The sequence below is a fragment of the Notothenia rossii genome (assembly GCF_949606895.1).
Source record: "Notothenia rossii genome assembly, chromosome: 8".
NCBI classification, from domain to species: Eukaryota; Metazoa; Chordata; class Actinopteri; order Perciformes; family Nototheniidae; genus Notothenia; species Notothenia rossii.
This window is the reverse complement of record NC_136906.1, coordinates 10,533,808-10,548,629: the sequence shown is the minus strand read 5'-3', so window position 1 is coordinate 10,548,629 and position 14,822 is coordinate 10,533,808. Positions and strand designations below refer to the sequence as shown.

Below are 14,822 nucleotides of genomic sequence, written 5' to 3'. Positions count from 1 at the left end.
TACTCAAAAGTCCACCTTTGCTGGCGGGGTACCAGGGGACATGAAACGAGCGCACCACAGCACTCAGCAGATTGGCAGCTGACCAATCATATTCCTCTACGTCACAGCTGGGCCGACTGAAATGCTTCACTCCGGAATTTAGTTGGGGACGCGACGCGCAGACAGGGAGAAGTCGTCCAGTTGGCAAACTGACGAAGAAGTATTTGCAAACTAGAAGGCTCAAAAACAAAACCACTATGACTTCGACCAACATGTTTCAAGGGTTGTCTGCAAAAAACAGTTCAAGGTGAATATAATAGTCGTGTAACTGGCCGCCAATGTTTTATTTGGAGCTTAGGCTAGGTCAGCTAACATCTGAATGTAGGTTAACGGTGTGGGTCAGGGAAAATCACATTTTTGGCTTATTCAATTGTTCTTGACGTCAGGCATGTGCTATTTATGTAAGACAAACATGTGTTTTGGTGCTCATTAAGAGTTAGCTTGGTTTGAGTTAGCTTGCGTTAGCACAGAGTCAAGCGTTAGCTTCTAAGCTAACCGGCCAGGCGTTGCCTGCCTGCTGCGCCTGCGGAAGTGTAAAGCCTCTTCAGACTGATCTTCTTTGTACTCTCCAACAACGGCGTTGTGTGGCCACATTGTTCCAGAGGAGACTCCGTTTCCTCTTACTTACTTGAATGCGTCAGTTCTTGTTTCGCCTCAGCTCAACAGTCCAGTTCACTAATGTTTTGGCTTTTAATAACGGGGAAAGTAGAGCATCAATTCCTACACACTAGAGTTTCAGACGTATGGCGCCACTCCCGGTATATAATCAGATAACCTGTCATTTGACTGCGTGGGCCCAAGCTGTCCTATGTACTGTAACATAGTATAGCCGAGTTACTTACTGTTTTCTACTGGTCCTCTTTGTGTGTCAGATTGCAAAAATGCCCACATTTTTTCAACAGTAATCGTTAAACATCAACCTCTATTAAATGTTGGAAAGTGCAACATCATCTGACAAATATCTGTTATTATTTAGTAAGATTAACGTACTCAGTCAGAACTATTCCGTCTCTTCTATTTGTCTTTTGCCAGGTCATGCTTTTGCAGGGTAATTGATATAAATGAATCTGTGATGTACAAATAAGGGATAGGATCGTTATAAGTGACATTTATAATCTGTAATATCCTGCAGGGTGTTGCAGCCTCCTGGTGGCGGCTCCAGTAACCTCTTCGGTGGCTATGAAGAAGACACCCCATCTCAGAGGAGACCTAATAAGACGGTCTCTAAAGTGTTTGCCCCCCCAGAGGAGCCCCAGAGTGTATCTAGACGCTCCTATCCTCCAGGTAAGACCAGCCTGTCGGAGCTAATATATCTGCAGAGGAGGGCCAGTCATAACATCCATCAATGTGTCCAGTGTGTGAAAGCTGTTACTATGATGTGATAATTCCAGTATAAACACTCTCACTGTTCTCTGTGCCTGGAAGTAATCCACCTCCAGATTTTCTGGAGTATCTGGTAAACGAAAGCATGTTTTCAGTCCAGTCTCCTGTTAGAAATGGTTTCCAGACAGGGACTGCTGAGTCACAGTGACTGCCTTATCTGCTTATTTTAAGTGTGGCTGGCATAAGCATCCCTTAAATGGTCATTGAATTACTGCCACTGTACATTATAAGACACTATCATTTGTTGTCATGCATACATTGATTGATACTGAAGGTGACAGGTTTTGAAAAAGCTAAATTCAGATGGCAAAAATATGTATAAGTCCTGTGCTGTTTATCATAGAGTACATTCTGCCACACACTACACCAAATGCAGTGTGGAGTGTGTGTGATGCTGTCGCTGCTGCAGAACTTGACGCTTATCTTGTTCACATTTAATGTAGGTGGGAAGAGCAGCGGAATATTTGGTGACCCTGACCCTCCGGCTCGGCAACAGAAGCATCCTCCTGGTGGACAGAGCAGCAACATATTCGGTGCTGCAGAGAGTACATCTGGCCAGAACCGAGGCCACCCTAACAAACCAAAGGTAGGACATGCTCCTTCATTTGAAATGCCACTAATACTTGTTTTTTCTACTGTATTCCTTTTTAAGTTGCTGACTAGTTTACCAGATATTTCACCGCAACTACAAATGTATTCTTTGTTTGTCACACACATAAGTGTACAAATCTTCTCCACTGGCCCATAGTGTCTGTGCAGCCAGTGTTTTGTGAGCTGAGACTGCAGAGTCTACGGCGACAATCTCAGCATTGACAAAAATAAATTCCAAGCAGCTTTTTCTAGGTGTCACCTAATTGACCTGTTTCCTGTTGATATGTTGATGCTGTTTCCATACAGCTGTTAATCTCTGGAAACACATTCTGAGGTGTTTTATCATGCCCTGGAAAAGAGTCCACCTTAATGTGCATGGGTTATCTTGTAAAGGAGCCTTAGGGAGGACTCATGGAAGTAGCACAGCTATATAGAATTTGAGGCCCAGCTTTAGCTTTACTCAATTTATTGAATTGAAAGAAAAACATTTGATCTTGATTTTATTTTTCAGGACAATCTAAGTGTGGTACCTGAACCGGAATCATCTCCAGGTGAGTTGCATAAAGAAAATGTGTCCATGTTTTTATTTTTTTATTATTATTATTATGTAGGTTTGAAGGCACCCTTGCTGAAATGATCTTCTTATGCATATCAGAGAAACTACATCACATAGCCATGTCTTATTCTGTGGTTAATGCAATGTTTATTCTAAAGTTAGCACCCACTGGTTATACGTTAGAATCAATACCAAGTGATTCCAGCGAGACTCTGGAAAGATGTGCTTCCTGTTATGTATTCCAGGAGGAAATAGCCGCTTATACTCTCAGGATATTATTCTGTTCTGGCATTTCTCTGACACGTTCTTTTCCCTCTGCTAGTCCCAGAAGCCAAGGTCAGCCCACCTGAGGTGAAGGAGGCAGCGGCCCCCCCCGCTCCGGAGCCAGTGAAGGAAGAGCCTGCTCCTGTCTCTGCCCCTGCCCCTGCCCCCCCGCCACCTGAACCCCAGCCCCCAACTTCCTCTTCCTCCTCCACCTCCTCTTCCCCTTCCTTACCTGCTAAAGAATCGAAAGAGTCTGGTATTGAGAAGAACCACGAGCCCCACCTGGGACCGAAGCCTCGCTCTCACAACCGGGTCCTCAACCCCCCCGGAGGAAAGTCTAGTGTGGTATTCTACTGATGAGCTGAACACACCCTCCTCCCTCTCACTGTCCATACACTTCTTTTCTGTTCCTCTGTTAATCTCTCTCATTCCATCACCCCTTTCCCCGTGGTTACTTCACCTGTACACCCAAACGGAGCAATCCTCTCTCCAGATATTATGTCCTCAACTTGTTGCACTTTCAGTTGTTTTGCTGACTTCCAGCTTTTGGTCTAATTCTTCCTAAATGAAACCTGCAACCATTCAATCAACAGTCTATCCAGACCTAATCACCTCCACAGTGACACTGTTCAATCTCATTAGTGCAGTTACTCTTTTCTGTGTTTTCTAAATGTAGTGTGACATTTGGAAAACAATTTTGCATCTCAAGAATGGTTAAGACATTGAAAGCTCGTACAATGTTCAGCTTTAAAGACGTAGATTCAATATTATTTGATGTAACCAAAATCTTTGCGTAAACATTTAAAGCAGACATTCGCCCAAAACGGGGTTATTTTTTAATCCTGAAAGTGTCGGAGTTCGATCAGGAGGGGTTAACCAGACCACGCCAATTTAAAATGTTTCAGGGAGTTCCACTAGTGCCAACTTCTAATGGGTTGCCTTATTATTATATTTTTTAATGACAACATAAAACATTTTTTTGGCTTTACAAAATAATACGTGTTGAACTACAATTCATGCTTGTATAATCGTAGCCTTATTTTGAGTTCACAACGGTTTCATCTCTTTTCATTCTCAATATGTTCTGTGTCCAACATTAAACACCTGCTGTCAGAGTACACATTCTGTTCAGGGATAGATGCCAAACAATTGAACTTAAAACCAAGATGAATGCTATTGTTTACTCCCAAATGTTTCTGCTTCCGTAAAGAAAATTCCATTTTGATTGTATGCGGATGTGTTGTGCTGGTACTTTTCTGCTTGGTCCTCATTGCTTGCTGTGAGAACATGCCTTTTTCAGCTTGGGGTAGGCCTCTGTTTATGTTTTAAATTAAAACGGCTGAACACAAGTGAACTCTGGACAATCGCGCGGCCTACCTGAGTCCAGGTGGGCTCAGTTATAATCTCCTCTTACCCACCTCATGATGCACATTCATGGTATTCTGGTGCCAGCCTGCCCCCAAGTGTTGATGTGCCTGGCAGGCAATGAGCACAGCAGAAGAAGAAATCCTGTGTATCGCAAATAAAACTGTTGTTTTGCATTTAAAGTTTGCCTCTTTTGTTTACTTTCTAAACACCTAGCTCGAAAAGTTCTTACTGAAATGTAGTAATGGCAAATTTAAAAGGCGTACTAACTGAATTACAATGGTATGGAAATTATGTGCATAGCTTGTTGAATGTTTGCCTGGATAAGTGTACATGTGACATTTAAACTAAGCCTCATCTTATAAATTAGTATATTCTTGAATCACTGATACCTTTGTCCAGATTTGCCTTTTGGCAGCACTGTGGAAACGGCTTGTTCTAAGACAGAAAATGGCCCCTTTGTGTTTTACTAAATGCCCTGTAGAAAAATTTAGTTTTAGGTTTGAAACTATACATCTAAATCTGCAGTCCTTTTTTTCATTTCCTCCCTTAAGCAAACAGACTAAGGACAGATAAATAAAAAGTTAGTTCATGTGAGTACACAAGTATTAGTCCTATTTCTATGATGCCCTGCAGCCTTAAAGAAGGGAGATTCTTGAACACATATTTCCTGAAATGAAGGCCAGACTCAGCAGGCAGAACAAAAAATGACTATAACTTAAACATGATGTCAGCCTTAAAATTAAAATATCACGCTCCACATCCCATTGTGCTCACAATGGTGGGGAAGAATGACTTGGTTTTTTGTAATAAGGTATGATGACAACTGTAGGAAATTGCATAACTTCCTCAACCATTTTAACTATGCATTCGAGAGCAAGACGACAAACAACTCGTGTCTAAGTTGGCTGAGTTACAGAATGGCATGTGGTGCATTTTAAGCTGTAACAACATCGGACGAGTGATCCATACTAGACTAACCTGATTGTTATAAAGGCTGCTCAGGTCCTGGACCTGCCGTCAGTTTACTTCACCATGTATGCTAAGACTTTAAGATGTGTATACTGATGTTGAGCACACTGTGAATCTTTGGCAGGAGGAAAACAGGAGCTGGGACATCCTAAATTCCTTGAGTCTAACTTCTGGCCAGATTTTCTGAAGAAGTTCTGTAACGAAGCCACGTAGTGTGTTTATCTCAGTTAGGACTATTGGGACAGGTGCAAATGAAATGCAACATGTTATAAATGAGGAACTTACTATAATAGTTGACCAAGAAAATTCAGTAATATGATGCTAAGAAAACCAGATGCTTGTTTTTAGTTTCTCAACTCAAACAACTTTCATCCAAGTTCACGTAAGTTAACATGTTTTTTCTCTCCTTTTAGTGCAATACCAAGCAGTATTATGTCTGAACCTCAAACCACTTGTTGGTGTCAGAGGACCACCCAGCATCTGCTGTAAGCCTCTGAAGGAAAAACTGATGAAAAGTGAAACGTGTAAAAATGGTCAGTATTTCACTGCCACCTACTGAAGTGAATAAGAACAACTGAAGCTTTTGCATTTTCCAGATTCCAGAGTGTTGTCAAGTATTTACTATGTTTATATTTTGTTGCAGTTGGGTATAGTTTTTATGTATGCGGTAGTTAAGATGCTTCGGAGCTGCGGGCCTTTTCTCTACAGTTGTTATGCTTCATTGACCAGTTTTTGTCTCCATTGTTAACCCTCTCTACCGCAGACAATGGCCCAAGCTGCACTTGTCTGACTGAAAGAAAGTTCAAGAGGAAGATATTCTCCCTCAACTCCTCACCCTTTTTTATAGTCTGGGGGTGGTTTCATACGTCCTTTGCTGTTCTATCTCTGGGGTCTTGAGGCTGTTACCTTACTTCTTATTTTAAGGCATTTCTTTCTTACCCGTTGATCATAATAGTAATCTTGTACAACCAGTGGCGTACCAAGGTTGTGATTCGCCCCGGTGCAAATATTGTTTTCGGGCCCCCCCCCCCATCGCCCCAAACATAAGCGCACACTGATGCACTCACACACTCACGGACATACACTCTCTCTTGTCCTTTCTCTTTTGAGTGCCGCTCTTGTGCTTTGGTTTGCTGTACATTATAAATGCAAGCTATTACATAATAATGCTGCCGAACTTGCTGCTGCTAGCTGCAGTACAGTACAGGTTGATTAAACGGTTCGCTCACCACGCAAGGTATCACATGACATGAAACTTTAAGGGAGCAAGGTCATTGACAGACAAATTACACATTAATTTAGGTTGCTTGGTTACTTTGAAGACTGCATGGGCCCCTGGCCGGCTCTGGGCCCCGGTGCGTTGCACCGGCTACACCGTTGATAGTTACGCCACTGTGTACAACAGTCTTCATTTGCAAATATATTAAAGCAAGTAGGGCAATGACCAAATGTAATGCACACACTTCAGAAGAAGATCCTTATCAGCCTTTTTGTGAGACACTTATTGCGATTATATTTGCTTTAAATTAATACGGCATGACAATTGCGTTACTCTTTCCATCTCTCTTGCAGAGTGAAGTGCATGATAAAGTTCTGACCATGGAAAGCTGAATTCTTACCTCTTGTCTTGTCATTGGGAAAAAATATGAAGGTGAGTCCCTTTTCTGAGGATGTTTTGAATTGTATTCAGATGGATGGGGAAACAATGTTTCACTGAGGAGATATAATTAGTCCACTATCAGTCCAAACTGTCCGTTATTTTAATTTGATATGGTCTCCCAGTTTCTTTATCTGCACTCTCCTAATATTTCTTATTTTACTGAAGTTAGTTATAGATAATCTCAGTAGATTTCATATTTATTTTTTGGCATTTGACGCCTTTTGAATGCAAGGTAGATTCTGTTTTACATGATGCACTTTTGCACCCTATTTACTGCAGAACAAAACTTAGAAATTACTTTGTATCAACAGAGCTGTTTCCTCTGGTATTAATACACATGTGTGTATAGTTCTCATATACTGACCCCTTGAGACAAGATGTGCATAGCCTACTTAATTAAGCAACATCTTCAATACAGATGATTCATGAACTAGACGGGGGTTTTCTATAACCAGCTGAGCACTAATCCTTTGAAAACACAACTTTAAAATATTTTAAATAAAATATATACTTTGTGTTGCCAGTGTTAGGTTAAGAACAAATGTTTTAAAAAGAGAATGCATTGTCATTATTATTACATTGTAGCACCAGCAGGTACTGCTGCGGTCTTTGGTAAAGTGGAATATGAAGACAACACCACTTCCGGTTTTCAACTTCCAAAATAAAACTACCGTCAAGCTAGGGACTGTAAAGCAGGTCTTCCAGAGACAGGGTACTGAGGTCATGTCCTCAGTATTTCTATGAAAATTGGATATTTATTTACTATTATGGGGAATAACAGTTAAAAATATATGTGAACAAATACATTCGAGAAATATGTTGACATTTAATTTTTTTGGGAGACTAATCATTAGAGACTAAACATGTAGGTATTGGGTTTAGTATTAAGCTGTAAGTATATACAATAGGCTACTTGATCCTAAAGTTAGTGCTGAATGTAGGAGAGAGGACTGTATTAATGAAGCCATTTAAATGCCATGGCTGCCATGTAAGTGCCTACGTTTTTTACTAACTTACTTAAGTATTACTAGTCTTTGTATTAAATATGTGGTCTCTAAACTGAGATGAGCATGACCAAAACATCACATAATGTCATCACATAACTGCAGAAAGCCACCACCAGAGCATAACCCTAACCCTAACCCATGTAGAGATGGGGAAAGAGAAGCCACTTTTTTAATAACACAAGGGGGAAATCAGTTTTCATATAAATAAAGATACCCAAATGCATAGGTCGTATACACATTAGGCCTGAATACAAATGCATGGATCAAAGAAGCTGCCATGTTTTATGGCTCCAGGGTTCGATGACTTGCTAAAAGACAGCTTGGCAGTTAATGAGGTGAACTGACACCTCTTCAGATACCAATCCACACTCTGTACCTTTATCGATATGGACTTAACCCGTTGACCCTTCTGCTCTCAAGACAAGTCTCTAAAGACTGACCTACCGCTGCACCAATCAAAGTTTATTTTATATTTTGAATATCATTTTATTTTCCTTTATGAGATAAGATTAGATTACAATTGTATTGTCAATGCACAAAGTACAACACAATGCAGTTTGCATTCACCCAGAAAGTGCAAAGAGTAGGAAAGTGCATGAGCTTAGAATAAATATTATATTTCAATCCCTATGTGCTTCTGGACTGCCTATGAACGGCCCGACGGGGAGAAAGCAATGTTTTGAATGTATTGGTCTCAGTCAGATATAATTGTCTAATTTTGAAAGCGTGAAGCTGACATCCGGTTCAGTCCCCCTGACTTGACGCACTTCGTCCGCTTGCTCAATGCAGACGGGGTGACGTCAGTCGGTCAGCTGGCTCCTGCATCTGAAGGCAGGAGAGCCTCTCCCATTGGGAGACATCACCATCACCGCCCGAGCCTGGCCATCAGCCGCCCGCAGGAAGGAAGGGGAATAAAACATGGAGGACACGGTGTTATTATAGTTGCGGATCGGGCGTCAGCGGGGATCGGGAGATTATTTATTAATATATTTATTTATTTATTTCCCTTGTCAGCAATGGCCGGGGTCCATGGCTGCGGCTGCTGAGAGGCAGGTGCAATATCATCGACATTTCATTTCTCGGCATGGGCTCAACGAGGGCCGATCCACAGGCTGCTCTACACGCCCTCTGCTCCCCGGATACCACGCTGTCTGCGGGGGGAGAGGAATAGCCGGGCCGCGTCTGGAGGTGTGGATGAGGGGGGCCTCTTTACATCAAAATATTAGAGCCAGTAATTTCAAGGTTATGCGCCGTTACACACAGCAACAGCCAGGCTTCCTTCAGTGAATCAGTGCATGCTGCAACATGACATAGGGTTGGTGGGCTTTATTTTAAGGAAACACTGATTGAATCCACCTTTTTCTGCATAAGAGGATCCAAAACCTTTTGACAGGCCTGAAAAAACTGTTGAGCCTCCTCATCTGGAAAACAGAAGCCGGTTCCAGCTGCCAAGATGATGGAGCTACAGATAGACGAGGTGGTGTACCAGGACGACTACGGCTCCGGGTCCGTGATGTCGGAGCGGGTGTCGGGCCTGGCCAACAGCATCTACCGGGAGTTTGAGAGGCTGATCCGCAGCTATGACGAGGAGGTGGTGAAGGAGCTGATGCCGCTGGTGGTGAACGTCCTGGAGAACCTGGACGGGGTGCTGACGGAGAACCAGGAGCATGAGGTGGAGCTGGAGCTGCTGAAGGAGGACAACGAGCAGCTCATTACCCAGTACGAGAGGGAGAAAGCGCTGAGGAAACAGGCGGAAGAGGTGAGTCACTCCCCCGGCTCCGATGGGCCTCTGCCCGCTCCATCACGTCCAGCTTCACGCTGCATCCTCCCTGTGTCACGGTGCCCTGTCTGAACTGCCTCACCAGACATGTGACTCATGTTTAGGGCTGTGACAGCAGATTATTTTTAGTGTCAATGTACTGCAGACACTGCTGACATATGTGCAGCAGCAGCAGACCAATGACCAATGTGCAGCAGCAGCAGCAGCAGCAGTGACTTCTATGAAGCTCTTAGAAATACAATCTATACCCCTATATAGACTTATATTGGGTTTTAGTATCACTGCTTATAACTAGGCTCACCCATTAGAAAATGTACTTTCTTTTTCTAAAAAAGGAAGACCAGACATTACCTGTTCTGTTTACATTACCATTACACGTTTGTTTTTGTTGAGCTGTTATCAGTGCTAGGTTTTAAGTGTGGTCATTCAAAATCAAACATCCTGCAAAATAGAAATTATTTAGACAAAATCATGCTATTCTAAACCTGCTTTCTAGTAATATCATACATGTCAAGATGTGCAGGTCAATGTGAAGTCACTACAGACAAAGGAATGTTTAACAAGAAATCTATTGCAGTGGAGTAAATATATGCAGTACAAGTACACACTGTCATGAAAACCTATTCATATGTATGGACAACAGCATTTGTATTTACTATAACAACTACTCATATACTACTAGGTTTGCTAATACCACTGTATTATTTTTGGACCTTGCTCAGTTTTTACTTTGACAGGTATTACTGTCACAACAACTGCAGCTGCAAATACTACCTTCCCCATTGTTACTACAACTTACTACCTTCCCCATTGTTACTACAACTTACTACCTTCCCTATTGTTACTACAACTTACTCCTAACAGTACTTCCACTTCTGCACACCATAATGCCAACAAAAAATATGACCAATATACAATACAAATCTCACTTTTTAAATAAAATAAACTAAATTAGTCTCATTTTTAGTGCCCTTTTGTAAGGCCCGAGGTGACACCTTGTACAGTTAAAGTATGCAAATGCCTGAGCACACAATATGCAAACAGAACACCAAGTAAGGACATGATAGCGTAGAAACACTACATGGTGAAAAAGGGGCAGTCTGCACAGCTCTGACAGACGACATGTTTAAGCACAACTCAGTGGGCGTTTACACAAAAAAAAACAAAGCAAGAACAGGGACAAGAACAACAAAAGTGGACATCAATACAGAGCTATTACATTACCGGCCAAGCTCCACCTCCAGCAAATCGTTTCCCCCTCTCTGACCGGTGTAACAGCAGCCGTGGGATCCGGCAGGTTTTCATAAAGCAACTTTAATCCTCCTCCCATCCAAAGAGGCCTCAGCATATCACTGTCTGCAGCCTTGCTAGCATCAGCTTAGCTCAGCTTTCATCATCTGCTCTCCCGACACTGTGCTTCCTCCCTGTGGCGCTTATCTAGTTTGTTTTCACTTTAAGCTGTTAATGAGGAGAGGACTCTCTTGGTGTGTTAACATTTCAGGGTTAGGATATTTAAGCTTATTTTAATTTCATAGTATTAAAGAAATATAGTTGCGTTGTTAGGAGCTGAGCCAGCTGAAGCTATTTTAATTGACAGATGCCAACAGGTCAAGACATGTTTTGTTTTACTAAATAGTGACTTAAACTTCAACTGAAAGCGTCTTTGTGATAACTTGCTGGTGATGAAATAATCTTTAACAATACTTTCTGTACTTTGATATAGAAATCTAAAGGGTCTAAATCAGACAATGTGCTGTTGGAAGAGCTATCCTTTCTTTGTTAAACAACACAAGATGTAATGCTGGTAAAAGCCTCAATGATAAAACATGCTTCAAAGCAGACTTCATCTCTGCCAAGGTCTTGAATATGACACTGTTTATCTCAGTTAATAACCTTAACTCAGTTGCCTGCCTGCTTCCCTTGTCTTTTTCCCAACGAATGATACATTTCCACTCACCAGACCAGATTTGAAACTTCATATGTGACAGACATTTCCACAACATTCCCTTTTTTATAATAATGATACACTTTGCATGATCAATTAGATCTTTATTACTTATGTTCTGTATCGAGTGAAGGTTGTGGTGAGATTGATGCAGAGTTGTAGGCTGTTTTGTTACTCTGACTGACAAACAGTTCACTGAGGGAGTTGGTGTTAAAGCAGTGGTCGCCAACCAGTCGACGGGTAGATCGCGGACCGTTAAAAAAAAAAGTAACAAAAGAAAAATTAAATTAAAATAATGTTTGAAAAATATTTTTTTAGATGTAAACCTATCATCCACCACCCCGTTAGCAGGTGCCACTTGATTAACGTATATTTGAGACACCTCAATAATATAATACATTAACCGTGCTTTACGTGAACCTCATCATGACACAAGAGACAACGGCAGGGCTGTAATTTCCCGTGTTCACTGAACGCAACAGAGGCAAGACACCACACCAATCAGAGAGTTGCATGGAAATACAAGTGTGCTTGTGTCATTCAAGCTCGGCTCTGTGTGTGTGGCAATAGCGCATTTAGTGTGATAGAGAGAGGGAGAGAGGGACGGAGAGAGGGAGAGAGAGGGACCGGTGCTAGCGGGGACCGTGATGTTAGCATCTGGTTAGCTAGCTGCACTAACTAACTAACGGACATAAGGAGCTGTTACCACAACAAGCTGGAGGAGAGTCCTCTCCTGTCAGACTGAGGGGCTCAGGTGAGCTAAAGGACTCTGAGTGTTTAGAACGTTTAAGTCACAAATTATTCAAAAGATTATTTCCGCGGCACACCTTCGTATGATCATTATAGTTATACAAACAATAAGAGAATAAATGAAAAACAGGTATGAAATAGCCTACTATACAGTATGTCAGTAAAACAAGAATACAGTTTAAAAGGGGAGTGATTTGTAAAATATCCATAAAGAAAAAGAAAATCTGTTTACAGTTCTGTTTCATATGGGTGCTGAGAGAGGTATCCATAGAACTCTTCATGTTGCTCTCAAAGTGCACCAGATTGATGCTTTCAACTTCAATATTTAAAAAAAAATCTTCCCGGGGGAGCATCCCCCCGGACCCCCCTAGACGAGGTGAGGACCCCCCTAGAGGAGGTGAGGTCCACCCCCCAATAGCACTTTACCCCTGCCTATATGCCGTGAGCTGATTATGGAGCTTCCATTGTAACAGTAATTCAGATGCAATTAGCCTATATAAAAGGCCTCAAATTGGAAGCATTGCCTGGGCCGTCTTTTTCACTCAATTCTGCAATAGGTAGATCTCGCCTTTCACCTAGGCCGAGGTCTGCGATCTTGGGCTTAAAAAGGTTGGTGACCACTGTGTTAAAGTGTCTTACATATAGCATACATTCTTTTACTATTTTAATGCCTTCACCAAAAGTTGTTTTTGAAATTGCACCCACACCTATTAAAGGATAAGCGTTGTCATTATATTTTATTGAGACCATTAAGTAGGTTGTTATCTAAATCACAGGCGGCACAATATGTGTTTAAGACAACATTTTTTTACCATAATACCATTTAGAATATAGTATTATGGTGCTGCAGAGATGTCTTGGTATCCAAATATTATTTTTAAGACTGATCAAAAAACATTATTTTTGTACAGATCTTGGTAAAAATCAAACCATAGTAATTTTACATTTGATTTAAAGCTCTAATATCCTGAATCATATCTGTGAAGATGATCCCATTTTTCTAAGTCCGAGCCTTATTAATATCTTCTGCATTTTAAAAGGTAGCAATTGACTCGGTTATAATCTAGTGATCTCTTTATGGTCAAGTGTATTTGATTGTTTCTTGATCTTCTGTTCTGAACTCTCTAAGATTATGTTAGCAGCCAGTGAGAGAAGTCAATTACATTACATTAGGTTATACATTTCAATGGAACAAATAAACAGAGAGACAGTTTTGTCAGACTCTCACAGGGGTATAATGGGGGATGGGACAGTAGTGAGGGGTGGGGTAACATAGGAAATCAATAGTACACATAGCACACTGAGGGAGTCTGGCACTGTAACCTGATTTGTGTTTATGATGAGCAGAGACAGAACAACAAAATCAGAAACAGAGAAAGAGATTGACGGTTGGAAAGCTGCAGTAAGAGCGAGTTAAAGCACAGGCCAGATCTGACAGCAGGAGAATAACAGAGAAAAGAGTGTAAGGGAAAATCTCAGAGCCTGACAATAACCCTCCCTCCCACAAGACGAGCAGAAAGCGGCTCATATTACAAGGTTGTTCGACTCGAGCTAATGGTAAACAAAGCCACAGTCTGCTTATCACGCAGCCTTCACTAGCACAACCAGCATTACAGTTACTACAGCCACGTTAACAAATTCAGCCATTTTGTAGCATCCTCCTTGTTGTTTCCTGACTTGTTTGTATGGGGCCGCCTTCTGGAACGATCCATCACTCTGTATCAAAGTGTGATGACAGTAACGTTGATAATCTGCCTCTCACTATTCTCCTAACGTGCTGTCTATGAATGGATTTACTATTGTGAGCAGTTCATAGATAACTGTTTTGAACTAATCCGCTTCAATCGAGAGCTGCAACGATTTATTGATTATTCAATCGACCCAAATATAACCGCCAACAATTTAGACATTGGATGAGTTGTTGTCGTTCAAAAGAGGTAGAAACAGTTTTTTTTCAGCCTCTGAAATAGAAGAATTCCTGCTTTTCTGTGTGAAAATCTCATGGTCTTCAAAGAACACTTAAAGACATGACTTTTGCTCTTAAGAAAGTGGGTTTGACCTTTTTCGCACTGTTTCATAAAATGTTAAATCATTGAGGGAAAAAATCATTAGATTAATTAATTTAGAAAATAACCTTTTCTTGCAGCCCTACTTTAATTCTTGGCCTGCAGATTAGGTCACCTAACATGCATCTTGACATGTGACTTGAGAACTTGAACGTATTTTAAACATAGACACATGCTAATAGCTTTTCTCCCTGTATCTCAGGAAGTACACGGTGTAAATATCTGGAGCTGTGACAACATTACAGTCAATTGCATTTAGCTACAGTTCCTCAGGGAAGCACATTATGTTTACTCTGTCATCACAAGGTTTCCTCATCACTTATTCAAACTGGATTCCACCCTATAAATACACATTTAAAGTATTCTACCTGTGTATTTAATGTTTGCATGACTCAAATATCCTATGGGTAAATGCATCAATATGTTTTTAAAGAATCTAGTCAT

General features: G+C 41.3%; 2 protein-coding genes across 13 annotated transcripts in view; both read left to right on the top strand.

Moving 5' to 3' along the window:
• The first annotated feature begins 118 nt into the window (after window positions 1-118).
• jpt2 (Jupiter microtubule associated homolog 2) lies at window positions 119-4,380 on the top strand. The gene is made up of 5 exons (XM_079645392.1): window positions 119-286; window positions 1,172-1,323; window positions 1,866-2,008; window positions 2,525-2,564; window positions 2,892-4,380. The coding sequence occupies exons 1-5, from the start codon at window positions 237-239 to the stop codon at window positions 3,188-3,190; spliced, it is 684 nt and encodes a 227-aa protein (XP_079501518.1). The 5' UTR covers window positions 119-236; the 3' UTR covers window positions 3,191-4,380.
• A 4,242-nt stretch (window positions 4,381-8,622) lies between these two features.
• Window positions 8,623-14,822, top strand: part of mapk8ip3 (mitogen-activated protein kinase 8 interacting protein 3) — a 40,817-nt gene continuing 34,617 nt past the window's right edge. For 7 of the 12 annotated variants that reach the window (XM_079644814.1, XM_079644817.1, XM_079644813.1 and 4 more), the window contains exon 1: window positions 8,623-9,596. In XM_079644814.1, coding sequence (XP_079500940.1) covers window positions 9,291-9,596 — 306 coding nt within the window. In that variant the 5' untranslated portion in view covers window positions 8,623-9,290. The remainder of the gene's footprint in view (window positions 9,597-14,822) is intronic. The other 5 variants (XM_079644821.1, XM_079644815.1, XM_079644822.1 and 2 more) reach the window with 1 other exon arrangement.